This window comes from Vombatus ursinus, unplaced genomic scaffold (assembly GCF_900497805.2).
Source record: "Vombatus ursinus unplaced genomic scaffold, bare-nosed wombat genome assembly UNPS02008255.1, whole genome shotgun sequence".
Classification (NCBI taxonomy): Eukaryota; Metazoa; Chordata; class Mammalia; order Diprotodontia; family Vombatidae; genus Vombatus; species Vombatus ursinus.
This window is the reverse complement of record NW_020948033.1, coordinates 1,432-23,722: the sequence shown is the minus strand read 5'-3', so window position 1 is coordinate 23,722 and position 22,291 is coordinate 1,432. Positions and strand designations below refer to the sequence as shown.

General features: G+C 37.4%; 1 protein-coding gene across 1 annotated transcript; it reads right to left on the bottom strand.

The window, feature by feature from the left end:
- Positions 1-12,324: 12,324 nt before the first annotated feature.
- LOC114034144 (MORC family CW-type zinc finger protein 3-like) lies at positions 12,325-21,412 on the bottom strand (the record flags this gene model as incomplete). Its single annotated transcript, XM_027849748.1, has 5 exons — positions 12,325-13,878; positions 17,162-17,322; positions 18,419-19,268; positions 21,065-21,189; positions 21,367-21,412. Coding segments are annotated over 5 exons (1,336 nt in total), but the record flags the coding sequence as incomplete, so codon positions are not given.
- Positions 21,413-22,291: the final 879 nt, after the last annotated feature.

The window sequence follows — 22,291 nt, the reverse complement described above, 5'->3', positions numbered from 1 at the left end:
TTCGGGAAAATTTGGGAAGAAAGGGGAATGGTGAATAGTAAAGGCAAAGGGCAAGTCATTCCACTTTGCTAACACAGGTGTTAGAGAATTTGTTGCTACCAGAGGCAATTGCTGTCATATATGTTAACAGGCATCAACAGCCACACTTTTGAAACTAAAGGAAATAGACTGGCAGATGAGGAGGCACGGAGAACTGGGGATAAGATATCTGACCAAGGTGATCCAATATTAGTCTTAATCCCTTCTTTCCCTCCAAGTCTACCCCCCACCTTTTCTAAGGAAGAAGAAGACAAGGTCCAAGAGTTGAGGGCCCAGAAGGGAAGCCAAGGGAACTGGTTCCTCCCCAATGGTTGGGAGGTATTAAACAAGGCAAGTATGAGGCAGGTGTTAACAACACTTCCACCAAGGCAGTCATTGGGATGTACAGAATCTGTGTGATGTGGCTCTAACTTGGTTTGTATCTCCTGGTCTTTATACCCTGGTGAGGCAAATAGTGGAGGGATGCCTTGTGTATCGAAGGACAAATAAGTCAGCCCATTGCCGACCTCCCACAGGAGGAAGACCTCCAGGAATTAGACCTTTCCAAAGCATCCAAGCTGACTTTACCGAGCTGCCCCCAGTTGGCCGCCTCAAGTACTTGCTGGTCATGGTTGACCACCTGACTTCATGGGTAGAGGCATTCCCCACAACCTAAGCGACGGCTCCAGCTGTCGGCAAGATTCTTGTAGAACAGATTCTTCCTAGATATGGGCTAGTGGAACGGATAGTCTCAGATCAGGGAACTCATTTCACCTCCACGGTTCTCCAGTTTTTGGTACAAGCCTTGGATATTAACTGGGAGTTTCCTACTCCCTGGCACCCTCCTTCCTCTGGCAAAGTAGAAAGAATGAACCAAGAAATTAAAAGACAGCTCACTAAACCAACTTTAGACACTCAACTACCTTGGACCCGATGTCTACCCCTAGCATTTCTTAGAATCAGAACAAAACCCCGGAGGGATATTGGATTATCCCCATATGAGCTTCTTTTTGGACATCCATATCCTGGGGGAAGTAGTAAAGAAGAAAATTGGGACCCTATATTCAATTGTAAGGATAGATTTTTAAGGAATTATGTACATTCTCTGGTGAAGCATTTAAATGTGTTACAGCATAAAGGACTGATCACCCAGATGCCACCTTTGGGGTTCCTGGTTCACAAATTCCAGCCTGGTGATTGGGTGTTGATCCGGACTTGGAAGGAAGAAAAGCTCACCCCATCTTGGGAAGGACCTTTCCAAATCCTGTTGACCTCGGACACAGTGGTTCAGACCGAAGAACGCAGCTGGACACACCACAAACACACACACACGAGTGAAGGGACCGGTAACCCCTCCTGCTGAATGGATAGTTGATTCCGCAGACCCAGGGGAATTGAAGTTCTGTCTTCCGCGAAAGCCGCCCACTGTTTGGATTCATTAGCCCTGAACCCCTACCCTTATCAATCAGAATTCTTATCCTCTTAAGTGTGTTAATTCCTTTTCTACTTGTAACCATATTATTGATTGGAATCTTTGCTTGTGCTTCTACTTCTTTACATAATCATTTCACTTGTAATCAGAGTATGACACCATAGGGATTTCCTTGATGCTATTTTTGATCTGCTCTGTAACCCCAGCACAACTTGCTCCTGCCTCCTGGGCAGAGAAATATTACTTGCTAGCTAAAGAAGGTAGAGTATATGGAAAATTAAATCTGTCTACATGCTGTTTGAAAATTGATGACAACGGTAAGGTGGTAAAGGAAATTACTACAGATATCAGGAAATTAGCTCATGTCCCTGTACAATTCTGGTCCTCACCATTTAATAGTTCTTGGTATTGGTTTGGAGGCAGTTGGTGGAAACAGGTCCTATGGTTCCTCCTGATAGTGGTGTTATATTATTAGTGTGTTATATTATTACCCGTTTGCCTTCCTTGAATGATACAGTTAATCACTCAGATAGTCCAGGATTCTCTTTCAAAATTAATTCAATTAGAAGTTAGAACAGAAGGGTCCCCAAGAATAATGATCTTAAGGAAACAGGGATGGGCCCCAGTAGAGCAAGAAGACAGAACCAGGCCAGAAGGATCAGAAGTAGAGGATGAAATGGTGGAGAGAATGTACCAAGCGTGGTGTGAGAGGTCTTCAGTGAACAAATGAGAGGAGGGATTGAGTGAGATATGGTGAAGACCTCTCATAAAATCGAAATCTATAGAATGTTGCAATACTTGGCTCTCTGCCCAGTTTTTCTATAAAAACAAGTTGTTGACCGTGAGATGTTCTAGGAATAAGAATAGAGACACAGCTTATGATCACATCTGCACGTTTACTCAAGGCGAGGGGCCCGAAAGGAGTAAGAATTGTGCAAGAATTCTCAGAAAGCTGAACTTGCAAAATAACCCGCATCTGCGTGTCCTGTACTTCATCACTGTCATTGGGGTAGATTATCGCGTTCCAGATTGTACCCTCAAGGCTTGTGATTTTGAGCCAAGAAGAAGGGGGTCAGGGAGGGGGAGTTGTGGTCAGGATCTATAAAAGAATCTGTCTCATCCGTGCTTAGCTCGCTCTGACATTGACAGAACACTTGGTGTGAGTCGCCCTTTCTCGCGAGATTATAATAAAACTCTTTTCTATTTTCTACCTTGAGAAGCCTCTCAGTTTAATTTGGATAAAATACACTCGCTGTCCCACACATGAGTCTTCATCCTTCTTGACCATATTGGAGCCCCTGACCAGCAGTATGTCTTCTCTCTAGGTTTTAGTGACACTGCTGTCTTGGTTTTCCTACCTTTCAGACCATTCCTCTCAGTCTTTTCCCGGATCTTCATCCGTGAGAGTACCCCAACACTTTGTCTTGGGCCCTCCTCTCTCCATATTCTATTTATGTAATTTTTTTTTTCTGTCAACAAAAATCCACTTCTCCATCCTAGATTCTCCCAAATGAGAAATAACAAAATCCTCATTACAGACTTGCGTAGTCAAGGAAAACAAATTTCCTAATTGGCTATCTTCCCCCCCCCCCCCCCCCAAAAAAAGTCTCATTCTACATTCCTCTCTGTCAAGAAATGGATAGCATGTTTCATTCTAAATCCTTTAGAATCATGGTTGATCACTACACTGATCAGAGTTCATAAATCTTTCAAAGTTACTTCTTTATTATACTGTCATTGTTTTCCTGGCTTTGTTCACTCTGCATCAGTTCATACAACTCTTCCCCAGCTTCTCTGAAATTATCTCCATCATTTCTCACAACACAACAGTATTCTACCACATACCAAGCATTCTCCATTTGATAGGTAGCCCTTCAGTTTCCAATTCTGTGCCACAACAAAAAGTTATAAATATTTTTATACAACCTTAAGAGTTTATTTTACTTAGGATTACTCATTCCCTTAATCTACTTTCCCTCTTATTCACTTTTCTGTTTCTCTGTTTAATGAAATGTATTTCTGTATCTTAACTCTGTGTGTCTGTATGTGTGTATGTAAATGTTCTTCTCTCCTTTGACCAATTCAGAGAGGTGGTATTATAATTAAATATTTAAATCTAGCCTCTTATGCTTACTACATAGGCTCTCATTCCCTTCACTTGCTTTTTTAAAAAATTATATTTTTGAATTTTGAGTTCCAAATTCTCTCCTTCCCTCCAGCCCCTTCCCTACCCATGGAGAAAATAAGCAATATGATATCAATTATACAAGACTTTCACTCATTTTTTTAAAAAATAGGTTATTTTATGGTATACTTGTATTCATATGAAATCTTTTTAAATTGTGACTGTGAAATTCTTTTCAAGATATTGAGAAATGAAATTGCATGTTTGAGTGATGGTATTTTCAAGTCTCAGCATTTACTATGATTCTCTATCCCAGTTTTTTTTTTTTGTTTAAAAGCCTTAGTGTCTTCTCTTAGAGAAAGTTTCTCCTTTTCTTATTAATGCATCTTAACAGGTAAATTTGTTTTAGAAGTGAGAAACTGAACTTTTGTGTATCCTATTGCTTTCATTTAATTTTAAAACATTTTCATCCTATTGCTTTTCAAGAAAATCAGACTATATAAAACTTTGAATCTGCCATTTGTACATGGTCAAAGAACAGTTCTGCAAATGCGAATATTTTTGTGAAATATATAATATCATAACCTTTAAGGCCTACATAAATACTAACTTATTTTTATTACAACTAGTTCACTTCATTACTCATATTCTTTGGCATATTAGTTACCAAAATATTCAATAATCATTATTTATAGATAATAGTTAAGAAAATCACTTAAATATAAAAAAGCATAACATTGGTATAGAAAGGTTGAGTCTATCTTGGAATATTGGGCATGGAAAGGTTCACTGGAAAACTGATTGCAGAAATAGGAGTGTTCAGCCTGAAGAAGAGGGGACTTGTGGAGGATATAACAGTCCTTAAATTTTGGAAAGACTGTCCTATGGAATATGACTTGTTCTACTCGACACCAGGCAACACTAGGGAGCAATCAGGGGAAATTGCGTGAATTTTATTTGAAAGGAAAATTTAGAACAATTAGAGCTATCTAAATGTGGAATGGGATGTTTCATGAGGTAATACATTCTCTTTCCCTAGAGATCTTTGAGCAAACGTTGAAAAATCAGGTAGACTGTCGAAAGGATTCTTTTTTTGTTTTTGTTTTGTTTTGTTCTGGCTAGGCAATGGGGTTAAGTGACTCGCCCAGGGTCACACAGCTAATAGCTGTTATGTGTCTGAGGCTGGATTCGAACTCAGGTCCTCCTCACTCCAGGGCCAGTGCTCTGTCCACTGCGCCACCTAGCTGCCTCTGTTGAAAGGATTCTTATTCAGATACATGTTGGACTGGATGGCTTTTGACATCTCTTCCATCTCTGAGACTCTGAAAAGCTTTGTATTTGGACCCATGGATTGGGTTTAAGTTTAAAAGGATCATTCAGAAGGTGAGATTAGGCTGTTTCCAAGGTGCGTCTTCTGCCAGGGAGACAGAACATCTAATAATTGTTGATAGGAACAGATTATAAAGAATGCTAAAGAACATCAGTAGGATGGAAATTAGGCAGAAGTCCATGTTTTTGCCAGTGGCGACACCCTCCGGACAAACAGAGGCCTGAGAAAGACCTTAACTTAGAAAGGTCAAGATCATACCCTGCATTCTGGGCCATCACCAGTTACCTTGATTTCTGTCTTGCCAGTGGACTCCCATGACTCTAGAGTGATACTTGACCCCTCTGCCTCGCTTAAGTCCAGTTCGTATGCAAGTCAAGATGTCACCCGTGTGCTCTCTGAAGGCAGTGGACAAACAACAGTTGTGTTTGGATAAACTTCTTTTTTCACACCCCAGTTGGGTGAGATACTTTTCCCTCACCTTCCTCACCCTTGCTGGGTGTAGTGTATTCCTCTTCCCCTTCCTTTTGGTGTTTCTTTTAAGATCATCAAAACATAATGGAGCTACTGCCAGTCTTCTAACTATGCTCCCTCTCTGAGCCCCCAGATGACAGAGTTCAGAGGGAACATGTCTCTTCTTCCCATATGAGAATGTACACAGTTTATCATCCTTGTTCAGTCCTTTGTCATTGTTCATTTGTTTACCTTTGTTTCTCTTGTCTTCTGTTTGCACTTCAAAATACCTTTGCAGCTCTGGTATTTTCATTAGAAATGCTTGAAAGTCCTCTATTTCATGAAAGGTCTATTTTTTTATTTATTTATTTTTTTTTACCCCATAGAGATTATACTAAAGTTGTGCTGGGTAACATTCTTGGCTATAAATCCATATTCTTTCATATTCCAAGAACTCTGCTATTTTATGGAGATGGCTGTTAAATCCAGTGAATCTTGATTGTGGCTCCTCAGTATTTCAATTCTTTCTTTCTGGCTGCTAGCAGTAATTTTTTCTTTCACCTGGAAGTTCCAGATTTTACTATAATAGTTCTGGGAGTTGTCAATGAGCTTTTTTTTTCAGGAGGTGACTGGTTAATTCTATCCACTTTGCTCTCTGGTTTGAAGAGATCTGGGAAGTTTTAAGATTTCTTGAAATTTGATGTCTAAGTTTATTTTTTTTTAGGGGTGGGATAGAGGGGTACAGCATTCAGGTAGTCAAGGATTCTTAAAATCTTTTCTCTTCAATCTGTTTTCCAGTTGTGTTTTTGAGGGGTTTTTTTTTGCTGTGAAAAAATTTTCTCCTATCTTCTTTTCAATAATTTCACTTGATTTTCTTATTTTATTTGGTCCATTTTCAGGGAGTTTGTGGCTTTGGGTAGGTTTTCCATATCTTGTGCCGTACTATTAATTCCCTTTCCATTTCTTTCATAGTTCTCATTCCTTTCTCAATTTTTTTTTTCCTGTAGTGTTCTTAGAACTAAAGAAACAAACAAAAAAACCAAAGAACTCGTGCTTCATCTCTTCCATGAATTCTAGGTGAATTTGTGCCCAAGCTATGTTTTTGAGTCTTTGCTTGTCAGTGTATTGGAGTCATTCTCTCTCTCTCTCTCTTTTTTATCATGGCTTCCCCAGGCAGCCCAATAATTTTAAAATTATCTCTCCTGGATCCACTTTCCAGGTCAGTTGTTTTTCTAATGAGATGTTTCAAATTGCCTATTTTTTTTCATTCTTTTGGTTTTGTTTTATAATTTCTTGATTTCTGACAGCCATTAGCTTCCATTTGCTCCATTCTAATTTTTAAGGAACTTCAGTGAGTTTTTGGACCTTCTTTTCCATCTGACTAATTCTACTTTTTAAGGCATTCTTCTCCTCATTGGCTTTTTGGACCTCTTTTGCCATTTGGTCTAGTATATTTTTTAAGGTGTTATTTTTTTCAGTATTTTTTGGGTTTCCTTTAGCAAGCTGTTGACTCGTTTTTCATGATTTTCTTGCATCTCTCTCATTTCTCTTCCCAGTTGTTCCTCTGCTTCTCTTACTTGATTTTCAAAATCCTTTCTGAGCTCTTCCATGGCCTGAGACCAATTCATGTTTTTCATGGAGGCTGATTTTGTTTTCTTCTGATTGTTTTGATCTTCTTTGTCACCAAAGTAAGTTTCTGTGATCTGAGTTTTTTCCCACTGTTTGCTCATCTTCCCAGCCAATTATTTGACTTTTTTAACTCTTTGCTCTGCTGTGGAGGGTGTACTGTCCCAAGCTTCAGGGGGGTTTGTGCAGGTGTTTTCAGAGATGCTTCCAAGTTTTCAGTTCTTCCAAAGTGGTATGATCTAAGGAGAGGTGTTTACTCCTCTCCTGGCCTGTGCTCTGGTCTGTGAGTAATCATAAGCATTCTTTTCTGCCCTGGAACTGTGAGGAGGGCTCCCTCTCCACTGCTGCTCCAAGTTCTGCTACACCAGTGCTCCTCCTCACCCTAAGACTGCGACCCAGATCCAAGTATGGGCAAAACAACAGAATCCTGCCTCAGTTCCAGCAAAGAGACCCCTGTAATCTTCTGATCAGTTGTTCGATCCCCTTACCGTCTGTGGGCTGAGAGCTCTAGAAGCAGGCACTGCTATCCCTACTGCCCCTGGGGCTGCACCGTGTTTCCTCTCACCCCACGTCCAACAGACCTTTGCCACTGATCTTCTAAGTTGTATTTTGTGTTTGTGGGTTGAGAAGTCTGGAAACTGCCACAGATGCCCATAATTCAGTCCCCGAAGGCCTGCTCCGGGTTTGCTGGGGCCCTGTCTTTGCTGGTGCGACCCACACTATAGTGCACTCCTCTCCCACTCTGGTGCAATAGACCTTTCCCAGAGAGGTTGTCTTGGGCTGGAAATTTGTTTCACTCTGTCTTTTTGTGGGTTCTACTGCTCTAGAGTTTGTTTAGAGTCATTTTTTACAGGTATTTGGAGGGGTTTGGGGGAGAGCTCAAGCAAGTGCCTGCTTTTATTCCACCATCTTGGCTCCACCCCATGGAGTTGTTCTCTTCTATTTGTGTACCAAGCATCCTTCTCATTATAACAGCTTTTTATGGCTGGATTTTTCTTCTGTTGTTCATTCTTCCAGCATACGAACTTCATACTTTTTATTAAGGCCAGGCTCTGCACACTTCTATAGGAAATGTCTGGGCTGGACCTGCTGCTACTTTCTTTTCTTTTATTTTTATTAGGCAACTGGGGTTAAGTGACTTGCCCAGGGTCACACAGCTTGTACGTATCAAGTGTTCAGTCTGAGGCTAGCTTTGAACTCAGGTCCTTCTGACTTCAGGGCCGGTGCCATTGCACCACCTAGCTTCCCCCTGCTGCTACTTTTCTCGGAGTGTGTTATTCCAGGATCTCAGGGAAAGCTCAGGCTGGGGACCCACAAGCTTTTAGTGCTTACCAGTGTGGTCTGATCCAGGGCAAAGTTTGATTTTTGCCCCCTGCTCAGAGATCAGCAAGTTTATGGCTTGGTTTGGAATCTGAGCACCAGGCCTGTGGGCTTGTCCCATCTGGAGTCTCAGTAGATTGCTGCTGGACTAGCCACTTATCAGCCAGATGGAAAGTGTTGCTGTTTCAGAGTGACAGACTGTAAGCTTCCTTTTGGTGTGAGATTCCTTTCCTAGTAATTCCTCTATAGGATTCAGACTGAGCTAGAAGCTGGAACTTGAATTTTAGGAGAGGATCCAATCCACATAGCTGCTACCTGCTTCTGACTCTGTTCCTTGCTCAGTACACATAAGGAACCATGACCACTCCTCACCCTGGAATGTCATTCCTTCATTAAAATCCCCTCTTCAGACTGTACTTGATCTATTATCTAGAACTGGGTAGGGAGTAGAGTTTCCAGTCGGCCTCTCAGCCCCTCTCTGCTGGATTGTAGGACCTGTTCTTGCTACGGTGCACAGCCCATTCCTGTGTTGGGATACTCTGCTCTCCTGGCCAGACTTCATTCCCAGTGTCCACATACTTGTCTTTCCCTATGCAAACCTTGCTAATTTTGTTTTTTCATTTCCAAATCAGGGATTCAGTATGGTCCATTTTCTAGATCAGCCTGCTGTACTTCTTGCAACTCTGGCACCTGGACTCCTCTATACTCTTTCCTTTGATGATTTCATCAGCTTCTGTAGACTGAATTATCATCTCTAGATGTTTCTCATCTATTTGTCCAGTTCTTTACCTCCCTCACCTGACCTCCAGTCTCCTCTCCAACTATCTATTGGACATCTTGTAGGCATTTTAAAGTCAACCTATCCAAAACTGAAATTATTATCTTTTCCCCAAACTGCCCCCCCTTTTCTTAACTTTCCAATTATCATCAATGGTACCTCTATCCTCTCAAGTCACCCAAGATAGGAACTTAGGTATCATCGAATCAGCTGCCAAGTCCTGCCACTTCTATCTTCTTAACATATCTCATATATGCCCCCTTCTCTGACACTGCCAACATCCTGGTGCAATTCCTCATAACCTCACACCCAAACTACTGAAATAACTTGTTGGTAGGTCTCCTTGCTTTAAGACTCCCTACTCCAGTCCATCCTCCACTCTGCAGTAAAAACTGATATTCCTAAAGAGTGGTCTGACCATGTCAGTCTCCTTTCAACAAAATCCAGTGGCTCCCTACATCTCCAGAATAAAAAATAAAATCCTCTTTGGCATTCAAAGTCTTTCAGACTTTGGTCCCTTCTTACATCTTACTCCCCTCCTCCATGTACTCTGCAATCTAGTCACACTGGCCTCCCTGCATACAACTCCCCATCACCTAACTGAGCTGAATTTTACCCTGTACCTGGAATTCTCCCCTGCTTCATTTTCCACCTCTGGACTTCCTGGCTTCCTTCACATCTAATATCCCAACTTCTGCACAAAATCTTTCCCAGCCCTCCTTAAATCTCAGTGCCCTTCATCTGAGATTATCTGCAATTTATCCTCTACCTATCTTGCTTGTAAATTCTCCCCCATGAGACTGGGAGGTCCTTAAAAGAAAAGAACCGGTTTGTGGCTTTCTTTATATCCCCAGTGCTTAGCATAGTGCCTGGGACATAGAAGGTACTTAATGTTTCTCAGTTTGACTGTGTAATGTCTGAGTATGTGATGTATAAGCACTGAAAGGTAAACTTGGACCTGGCTATTTTGTTCCCTTTTTAAAAAATATACATATATATTTTATTTATTTATTTCATTATTTCATTAAATATATTCCAATTAAAAAAATTAACATTCATGTCTTAAAATTCTGAATTCCAAATTCTCTCTGTTCCACCCACCACTCCTCCACCCCTTGAGAAGGCAAGCAATATGATGTCAATTATACATGAAGTCATGCAGAATATTTCCATGTTAGCCATGTTGCAAAAGAAAACACGGAATGAAGTATGCTTCAGTCTGCACTTAGAGCTCATCAGTTCTCTCTCTGGAAATGGATAGTATTTTTCAACATGGGTCCTTTGGAACTGTCTTGGATCACTGTCTTGATCACAGTAGCTAAGTCTTTCACAGTTGATCATCCTTACAATATTGTAGTTACAGTGTACAATGTTTCTTGGTTCTGCTCACTTCACTTCACATCAGTTCATATAAGTCTTCTTAGATTTTTCTGAAACCATTCTGCTCATTATTCTATCACAATCATATACCACAACTTTTTCAGCCATTCCCCAATTAATGAGCATTCCCTCAGTTTCCAATTCTTTTTTGGACCTGGTTTTTAAGGAATTTAAATGCCAAACAGGAATTTGTATTTAATCTTATAGGTCACAGAAGTTTCTGAAGTGTGTTGAGTATGAGAATTATATAGTCAGACTTATGCTTTAGGAATATTATTTTGGCAGCTTTGTGGAGGACAGATTTCAGAGAGAAAGAGAGGTAATGAACCAGGTTAACTCACAGGGTCATTAACCTAGTTCATTACCTCTTTTTCTCTGTAGAACTGGTAAGACTTGGCAAAGGCAACAAGAATAAGCCTGAAATTGTGAATTTGGGAAGTATACTAGTATCCTTTTTCTTTAAAGCCTCAATTTGCTTCTTTGTAACTTCCACCCATTATTCCTAATTCTGACTTCTAAAGTCAAAAAGAGTAAGTCTGATATATCCATCAGATACTTGAAAACACCTATTATGTCTCCTCCCCATACACATCTCAGTGGCCCCCTAAATTCTATTTTCTGGGCTCAATATCTCTAGTACCCATGATCTTAAGGCCCTTTTCACCATCCTTGTTGCCTTCTTCTCAAAGATGTGCCTTGAGAAAATATGGCTACCAGAAATGAACACTACCCTACATATGAGACCAGCGTACAGAAGGAATATCACCTTCCCAATGCTGGACATCATGCTAGACTAAAGTCACATCAGCTTTTTGATTTGGAATAGTATTTGTGATTATCTGTGGGCAAGGTGGAAGGCTACATTTGTTTATGATATCAATAAAAAGATACCTCCCACAATATTTTCCTCATAAGACATATTACCAATATTGTTGAAGGTACCACTAAGATTACAATGATCACTCATTTGGTAGTGCTGGAAGCTATGTTGTAAATATGGCCCATTCACAGATACAAATTCATTGTAGTGAAGAAATAGTGTAAGTTTCTTAGAAAGAAGTCAAATCCCACCAAGAACCATTTTCCAGTAAGATACCCCAACAAATGTCAGATCTGACAACAACAGCTGGCATTACGTTTTTTCCTTTTTAGGGGGAGGGAGCTAAGGGGGAGACAATCGGGGTTGACTTGCCTAGGGTCACATAGCTAGTGTCTTTTGAGACCAAATTTGAACTCAGGTCCTCCTGACTCCAGGGCTGGTGTTCTAGCCACTGAGCCACCTACTTGCCCCAGCTGGCATTCTATGGTGCCTACTATATGCCAGGCACTATAATATTTTGTGCTAAAGCACTTTACAGATATTACCCCATTTGATCCTCACAATACCACTGGGAGATAGGTGTTATTATTATCCCCATTTTACAATTGAGGAAACTGAGGCAACAAGTTAAGTAACTTGCCTGGAGCCACAAAGCTAGTAGGTGTCTGAGGCTGAATTTGGAATCGGGACTTCCTGGCTCCAATTGTACCAAACTAATTGGGGGGGGGGGGGGGGGGCAAGGAAGAACACAAATCATAGCCCAGATGAATAACCATTAGGTTGGCTATGAGATCTGAAACTGCTTCTCTTGAGGGTTTGGTTTTGGTTTTTCCTGCTCACTTACTACTGTATTCCTGAAGTTTCTGAGTAGCCTCACTGTGTAGATATCCTGTCTTAATAGACACTTAGAAGGCCAGATACAGAGGGTATATGGTATATGATACCCTTGGAAAACCAGCCATGAACTGATCCAATCTTTCACCCTCTTAACCAATTTCAGTTAGAAAGCTCAAAGTTAAGATAAGATCACTTCTAAAAGAGTGTCTCAAGTTAGCCATTATGTAGTTTATTAAAAGCTTTAAAAAAATTTGACCAGTTACAAGTTTGACAGAAAACCTTTTTATACAAAAAATATACTTTTAATCACTTTTTGATTAACAACCAGGTAATAACCAAATCTAATTTACTTGCTGCCTTTTTGGGGGGGGGGGGGAATGTTTTATGTATCATAAAAATTTTAATATCTTAATATGATCTACATGTATTCTATGCATACCTTATAAAAGTATCCTATACAAGTATTGAATTGTTCAAGAAAAAAATAAAATAAATAATAAATGATTTGAAAAAAATCCCACATTTTAATTGAGAAAAATATGGTTCTGAATTGTTTATATACATACATATGCTGTCCCATGTAATAGAAACAGCCATCTGTTAGAAATCCCACCAAAATGCAGCAACAGTATAATACTATAGCAATAGTTCCAATTTAACCAAAAAATGATGAATATTTAAGTTGGTAACATAACTAAAAATGCAATATTGCTAAAGAGATCACCCAGCAAAGTTAAGATGTTTCCTAAAATAGGCTGCCCAGAAAACTTCAAAAAATTAAACAGAAAGTCACACTCATTTTTCACAGGAAGACAATAATGAGTTTCATGATGTTTATTAAACATTTGATATAGTCAACCCTCTTATTTTCTGATACTTAAGCTTATCTGTCCATATTTTTACAAAAGAAAAAAAAAATAAAACACTTCTGTAAGTCAACATGATTGGCAATCTCTGCAGGAAAAAATCCTAGTATTGAAATTAAAATAGGACCAAAGTGAGGAAAACCTATATAACCACTATTATTGCTACCTTGTTTTAAAGAATGTTCAATTTCAAAGATAGGAAATCATCTAAAAGAAATCTAACAGCATTTACTAAAGATGGTTCACAAAGCAGGCACTAATCTCAGTCATAAATAGGTAGATTAAAGTAAAAATTCCCAAAGATTCTTTATGTAAGAAAGCTAAAGGAAAACTCTCCATTTAAATTGTGGCACAATCCTCATTTTAAGAAAAAAAAATATAATTTGAGGGACTGGAAAGATTGCACAAAGGTCTGAAGTGATCGGAAAAGCTCTTAGTGAAACCACTTAAGTCCCCAGCATCATCATAAAAAATATATGCAGACTTAATTATAAATACATTTATATTTGTAATACAATTTCTGGCTAAAGATCAACACCTTTCAGCATTTTTAAAAGTTGTGACAAAGTATCCACAGCATTTGTGGGAATATTTGAGTGCATAGAATATGTATTTTTTTCAGTAGGTATACATAGTACTCTAGTTTATTACCTTCTGTACCTTTAAAAAAGAAGAATATTGCCTACATCTTAAGAACTGTACAACAGAAATACTGAGAGAGTTGTTTCACAGAAAATATATTTTATGTACTACTGATTTCATGCATTTGTTCAACCACCTGTCCTAGAATTTCATCAACTACATCGATATCGTAATTTACTTGCTGTAGATCTAGATCGGGCATGATCGAAGCCAGCAGCTGGCCCACATTAATTCGAAGGGATCGAAGTTTGAGGCTGAAAACACAGATACAAAACATGTAAATACATAAATCTTACCAGAACTGGAGCGTAAGACTCAAGTGAAATATTAAAATGTACATTGTATATTTAATTATGCCAGAATCAAAAAATGAAATTTAAAACAAAAACTAAACTTTCATAGAGTTATAGTAAACAAAAGAGGAAAGGGAAAGCTTCATTTAAAAATTTGGAGGATCAAACGTAATGACAGTTACATTGCACAAATATAAGCACTTAGCAACTATAAGAAACAAGGTTCTCATGTTTGATTTTTGAACCACTAATAAAGAGAAAACAATATTGTAGGTCTAGAGAAAATCTTAACTTATACAAATTAAAGGGGTAGTTATTTGCATTACAAAGTGTTCCTTTCAATAAGATAACTTGTCGGAAAAACACTGAATTAGACACCTGAGTTCTAAGTCCTGCTCTGTCACTAAATATCTGTCTTTTTAATATCTCTAGGCCTCAGTTTCCTCATCTATGAGATGGAGATAGTCCAGATGATCTCTACGATCTTTTTCAGCTCTATACTTGTAACTGGCATTTGTGTACCACATTAAAGTTCACAGTATATGACAGATCTAGATTAGAGAGGAGGCATTTTACAGAGGAAGAAACTGAGGGCAGGGAAGTTAAGTACATTATCTCATTAAATTCTCACAACAATCCTGCTGCAAAGGTGGGACAAGAGAAATTACACTCTTCCTCTCTTTCTCAAGGTCCCACAGGTACCAACGGCAGGATCTCAATCAACATGCCCTGACTTCAGAGCCAATGTACTTTTAGTCACAAAAATCCTATTGCATGACAAAAGAATTATACTTTTTTTGTCTTGCAAAAAAAAATTCCTTTTTAAAAACTGAACAGTTTTAATAATGATTTCTTCTTAGTACTTCGTATGTTCAAATCTCTCTATAAGGAAAATTCTGTAATAATAATGCAACACATTTGGGTTGCTTCAAGAAAAGTATAAACCTTAAAGTACTACATAAATGTGAGTTATTGTCATTAAAAATATAGATAGATGTGGTTATGAGAAAATTATGAAAATTAGAATATTTTGAGTAATGTTTAAAGATTTTAACTAAAATCTCCTACTAAAGTACTACTATAATGCCTCACATAATCAGTTTCAGAATTTTAACATAGCAAGCCATCAACCCATGCATGAAAAAGAATTCTTTCTACAATATACTCCACAAGTGGTCATTGTAGCATGGGCTAACCCCAATTCTCAAGCTTGAGCTGGTTCACTCCAAACTGACAGTGAATATAGGCCTAGTTACTGATGGACTGATTACATGTCTCTTCTCCAAGGACTAACCTAAAATTCGGAGACTCATTACTAGTTTGGTAGTAGTAATGATTCATTTTGGCAAGAGACACTCTATCACTTACTAAGTTACAGAGTACCTCACAATGGTAAGATTCCAGATATCTGCATTCTTGACCATCTTAAAAATTTCATGTCTTTCCTCCACCTACTTTTTTTCCCTCCCTTTTTTCATTATCATGTCCCTATGATCTCAATTCTTTTATATTACACTTTCCAGAAATAGCAAACAAGCCAAATTCTCACCAAGACCATATTCTTCATTACATTCTGCACCTTTTGGCTGGGATGGCAAAATTTTTAAGTACATAAAATATTTGTATTATACTTTTTCCCTGATGCCCTTTGTGGATTTTCTCAAACTTCAGCAAGCCTATCAACAAAGGAGGGAGCTACACATGATCTTGATCACGAATTCTCAACTTTTTTTGTGCCATGGACAGTCAGGTGAATCTATGGATCTCTTCTAAGAATATTTTTAAAATCATGGAATAATAAGAGAAATCAATTATACTATACCAGTTATCAAAATATTTTTAAAAACAAGATCAGAGAACTCTTTCTTCAATTCAACTAATATTTCTTAAGTGCCAATGTACAGCACCATTCTAGGAACATAATCAGTGTTTAATGCATCCTTTACCAGTGTATATATGTGTCCAGTATTCTATTCCTCAAGGCCTTGCTATAATACATTTACTAAACTCATGTTCTGTGCAAAAGGATAACAGTTTGAAGTGCTACCGTCCCAAAATAAAGTCTGTTCATTTTAAGCAGAGCCTTATCCATGTGCCTTAAACCATAAGGCAGATTAATGTGGGAAAATTAGATATCATGGCAGGCTGGGGTAGCAAGAGAGAAGGTTCCTTTTAGGTCCTAAAATTATTACACAGATTGGCAACTGCGCTGGCATAACCATAGTTGGGATCAAATCCCACAAAAGAATGCCAGAACCCATTTGCAGTCCTTTTGAATCAGAGTAATGTTACATCCATTAATTGTCATACTCGTCTAGTGGAAGACAGCCTTCCAAATAACTACTTGCTCAAAGGGAATTAAAAACCTCTCTCTGCTAAGCAGTCACTGTGCATTTTTACTCAAATACCTGTGTATTTCCTGGAAGGAGAGGGGACTAGGAAGGGAACAATAAGAAGGAAACAAAGAAACAAGAAGATAGGAATAGAAAGTGGCCTAGGAAAAATTAGAGAGGAGTCCAAGAAGCTACTTAAGAATTTTAAAAGAAATACTTTTCTCAATCTATGGTGGAAAAGTTTTAAGTATACTCCATGTTCTTTGAAATAAGAATTTAAAATTATTAATAAAATAATGAAAAATACCCACCAAAATAATTCAAAAAAATAAAATAAACATCAGGAATACAGCCTTCAAGGCCTAATATATCCCACCTCCAGAAAGCTTTCCCTGTTATGAATGATCAATAATCTCATCAATCTCTCAATTAAGTTATAAATTTTCTTTTATCATTCTCTAAATTACTTGGTTTTGCCTCCTAAATGAGATTCAAAGCAACTTGGGAAAAGGGAGAGTTTAAACATTCTTATTCTGTAGCCTCTGCAGTCTATAATGCAGAATACTGAGCATACAAAAATTCAACAGCTCCTGAATGACAGAGAAAAATCACTGGAGTATAGATTTAGAGCTGGAAGGAAACTGAAAGATGATATCTAGTCCAGGGCTGGGGAACCTGTGGCCTTGAGGCCTGATCTAGTCCAGCCCCCTATAAGCAAACTGAAGCCCAAAGAAGTGAAGTGATTGTCCAAGGCCACACTGGCAGTAAATTGGAGAAGCAGAATTTGAACCCAAGTCTTAGGATTCCAAATCCAATGACCTTTTTAGTTTAAGCTTGATGGATCATTTGCTATCATAGCCGCAAAAATAAGACTTACAGACAACTAATAGTAAAGAGGTGCTCATTATTACCTTTCCCTATCAGAATAATTCATAGAAGCCTCAATGTTACTAGTTGTTGAATCATCTGATCTTGTCATTTGTGAAACCGTGGCTTTTAACTGTTCGACTTCAGTTTTGAGTTCTTCACATTGAAAGCCCATTTGTGTTTTTTCCATTTCTAATAATTCCACCTAACAGAAAAATAAAAGTAAATTAATTCTCTATTTCCGTAACTGAAAACACTACAAAGCACAAATATGACCAATTTTATAAAACCTCTGTGATCACAAAACACAAAAAAGTTTCAGAAAGTGGTTAAAAGGAGAGGAATAACCTTCTATAATAGTTCAATAAATACTTGATAAATTTAATGACTATTAAAAAAGCATAAGACAATCAATTGAAGGGAAAATTCATTAAAAACATGCACAATTTTCCTTAAGTCACATGGGAGAGAAGAGAAGGAGGGGAAGAACTACAAGGGAAAGATTAATGGGTATTATTAGTTTTTGTGCATCTTTGGCATAATAACACAATTGTTTTCTATAGAACACTTTAAGGTTTGCAAAATGCTTTACAAATATTATTTTATCCTTATAATAACTCTAGTAAGTAGGTGTTATTATTATCCCCAGATAAGGAAAGTGAGACAGACAGAAATTAAGTGATTTCCCCAGGATCGCACAGTTAAGATGTGCTTGAGGACAGATTTTAACTGTCATCCTAGATTTAGCACTTTATCCACTTACCACTTAGTTCCCCCAACATCCTATTTCATGTAGTAGATTTGAGTAAAAGTCCAATTTCATTGACTATTCACAAAGGCACTAATATATAAATACATTTTTTTTCTTAATTTTTAGGCAACTGGGGTTAAGTGACTTGCCCAGGGTCACACAGCTAGTAAATGTCTAGTGTTTGGTCTGAGTCCGGATTTGAACTCAGGTCCTCCCGACTCCAAGGCTGGTGCTCTATCTACTGTGCCACCTAGCTGCCCCTAAATACATATTTTTAGATCCATTTGCTAAATGTAATGATGAAGTAGTTTTGGTCTTTGTGTTATTTCATATTAAATCTAGAGTCAGAGTTAATGAGTAAGCATTATAAGACAAGCACTTCAGAAATATATTAATGAACATTTACCACTATATTAATAATTCTAAATTAGAAAAACATCTAGTACTTTAAATTGGTCATTATGCTCTAAATCTCAAATAACCCTATTTGGTTTTCTGTTCAGCTTATCCTATTGTTTTGTCTCTTCTTTAAGCTGATTATGTATCTTACCTCATTTTTATACTGGTCCCTTTCAACAATGCATTTGTCCAGTTGTCTGAAAACATCATCAAGTTGCACAGCCATTTCATCCACTTCAGTTTTATTCTCACTGCTTGAACATTTACTACATTCAGCTTTTAAATTTTGTAAAGTGTTACAGTGTTCTGTCAGCTTTTCTATCTCCTTGAAAGTCTGCTCAAATTGAAATGCCATCTGATCTGGACTTTCGGAATTTCCATTAACATTTTCAAGTAAAAATGCAACATCAGTTTCAGTTGATTGATGACAAGTTTCCTTTTTCACATATTTATCATTCATTTCAACTATCTTCATTTCTAATGTTTTCACTTTTTCCATTAACATTTCACATTGCCTTTTATAATTTTCTTTTTCTTCACTGACAAGCTGCAACTCATTTCTAAGTTCACCTAATTGATATCCAACATCACCTGCAGATTGATCAGCTGTATTCAGGACGTATTGCTTTGCTTTGGCTTCTGAGACGGCTTGCTGTGTACCATCTTGGCTGTCCATGTCATATTCAAGAGCTTCTTCCTTTTTAACTGCTAAATTTGGAACTTCAGTTTGTGTTGCAGCAGACTTCGGTTCACAGTCACATCCAGAATTGGATACTGAACCGAGCAGCGACCTATTCAGCTCACAAGGTTCTCTGTCAGCAATATTCTCAGACGGAATCTCACTTTGCTCTGTGTGAATCTGTTCAGTTTTTACTACTGTGACATCAGCCTCTACAGAAGGCTTGGGGGTACTGTTCTCTTCTAAGATAATCACATCATCATCATCATATTTTGTTATCTTTGCATTCGAAAGAGTTAAACTAGAAGGTCTCCGTTTTAAGCTGGAAAAGGATAAATTGTTCAGTTGTGTACGTGTGTTTTAAGACAAGTAGATAAGATATGGAAAGCTTGTGTCAATTAAACAACTTTATTTAATGAATATTCCATCACTCTAACTGGATAATCTAAAGGTTTCTGCAAAAAAAACTGCTTCAGGGATAATGAATTAATGTCACATTAAACAGCATTAGTCAAAAACTTAATGCAAATAAAGAATAATTCTCAGATACTAAAAAATGGAATTTTTTTTTTTTTAGTTAAGGCAGCATTTTTAAAGGAGCCAATTTCCACAAGTTCTTCCCCCGCCCTTTTTTTTCAATTTATGAGCCTTCTACTATATTTAGAAAAATACTACTTTCTGTGTCAAATAATTATTTTGTTCAAGTATGACAAAATGCAACAATAGTAAGAATTTAAACATGAAGTAAAGATTGAAAGGAATTTGGGGATTAAACAACTACACAACTAACTATATTTTAAAGAGCTGAAATCACAAAGCACTGGAGCTGGAAGGAACCCTTAAACATCAACTGGATTAATCCTTTCTTTTACCAACTGAAAAAATTGAGACCAAAACAGATTAAATAATTTCCCCCTAGTTTTCCACCATGGAACTAGATTGAATGAGTTTCAATTGGTAGCCTTTAATTAAAATGCTATAAAATGAGCTGGAGAAGGAAATGGCAAACCACTCCAGTATCTTTGCCAAGAAAACTCCCCAAAAAGGGAGTCACACAGAGTCAGACATGACTGAAAAGACTAAACAACAACAAAATGTTACACACATCCACATATGGTTTTGCCATTTCCTTCTCTATCTGCTCTACTTGTAGTCTCATTGTATCAGAAAAATGTGATTCTCTCCCCACCTCCCTCCCTTCACCCCCACCTTCAGCATGTTGGGTAGATTCCTTATGGCAAATTCATAGAAATTCATGAATTCACGAAAGTGGGCAGAATAAATGGATGTTCTATGATACGCATCATTAGAGAGTTAATCCACAATAACGGGATCACAGATCTGCTGAGTTAGCTTCTATTTCAAAGTTCATCCAAAAACCAATAGCCCCTTATTGCTTGTGGCATCAAGTTCAAGATCCTTAATGATTTAGTTTCAGTCCACTCAAACTGCATCGTGAGAACCCTTCCCCCTTATTGGGTTGGTCTATGCTTCTCCTTCCACACCACACCTCTTCTTATTTCCATGTCTTTGGCTCATGTTGTCATCAACAATCCTAAAGCACCTAGAATGACTTTTCTACCACTAACTATCCAAATCTTAGCCCATCAATGGAGGCTGGATTAAGTCCCACATTTTCCATTAAATCCTTCTACAGAATTCTAATTCACATTATTCTTCTCTGTTCTCAACTACTATAAAATCTGTACCACAAAATCATACTGTATTATTTTTTACTTATTTCCTGTTCTTAAATCCGTTATTCCTAAACAAGCTGCTAAACTACATGAACTGTTGTAAAGTACTTTTATTCCCTACACTATACAGCACATTAAAAAAGACTGAATGTATGTATAAATGCTGAAAAATCAGTCAGTACATATACACACAATATCATATCAAATACCATAATTGATACTAATTTAAGTTCTGTGGTCTAATTTTATTGAAGAGGAAAGAAAACTTTTAGAAATTAAATAAATACTATGTAATTTGTGCTCATTTTAAGATTTTACACAAATACCACTAAATATAACTAGAACTATATTGTTCCCCAAAGTAGCAATGAAAGGTTATTCTCATAACTCAAGAGGAAAACATAACCTACTAAAAACTAACCTGTTGTTGTCAAGATCCAATTGAGATGACAAATGCGATCTTGGAATACTTTCCTTCACTGGGGTGGTGAAGTCTTTACTTGAAGGGACAGGGTGGCTTTTCATAAATAAATGTTCATTACAAGGCTGCAAAAAGATTAGAATTGTCTTAGGAAGTGTACCAGGTTACTATGTTACCACAATATAAAACTTTTTTAAAAAAAGGAATGTATTGGTTTTACATTTTTTAAAAAGTCACAAAACTATACATTAAAACCAAAGTTGCACATATTTCTCTATATATTCCAAACTGGATTTAGTTACCTGAGGGTTTAACTCCAGTCGTTTCATCTTGATTTTTTCTTTATCTCTTAATAGTGGAAGGAAAATGAACAAAAATTAAAAATCTAAATGAAATGATCCAGCAATAGTATGCTCTAACAATATATTTTGCTATCTCATCTAGTAGCACACATGATGACCAGTTGGGCACCAAAAAAAAAAAAAGAATAATCAAAGCTTATCTAACCTCAGTTCCTTCCTAGAAATAGTCATATCTACCAGTTTAACAGCATAAGATAAATTATAGTAAAGACTCTGTAACTAGGATTACACAGATTTGGAATCTGAATTTCCTCAAGACTGGCTAATTTCTAGGGACTATACCTAACAAAAGCTGACCAGAAGGTATTGTCAAGTGCTTCAAAAATCTAATTAAAAAGGCTTTACACTAAAAAAGGACAGGGGAAGGAAAAAATGGTTTTGTTTATTTCACAAGTTAGAAAGAATACAATAAAGGAAAAAGAAATGATAGCCTTCTGGGTTAAAGAGAGTAATTTCAAAGGAGATAAAATCCAAGAAAGGAGCCAGTAATTAAACCTATAGCCTCAGATGACTATACGCAAATGCCCAAAGTCTGGGCAACAGGTAAAAGGAACCTAGAGGTTCTAACAAGAAGGAAAAGTTGACCTCATAGATAAATAATAAGATTTTGGTGGAATGAAAACCATTATGAGAATATGGCTCTGAAATAAGTTATGTCTTATTCAAAGATACAAGTAGGAGAAATGAAAAATAAGTCACATTGTATATTAAGGTATTTCCTTTATTAATTTGAGAAAACCCAATAAGAAGAGGAGGAAAAGCATTTGAGTGAAGATCAATGGAAGGAGAAAAAGAAGTAATTTTTTCAGCTGAAAAAAAACATAAGCTTGGCACAGAGGCATGATATTTCAATGCTAGAATATAT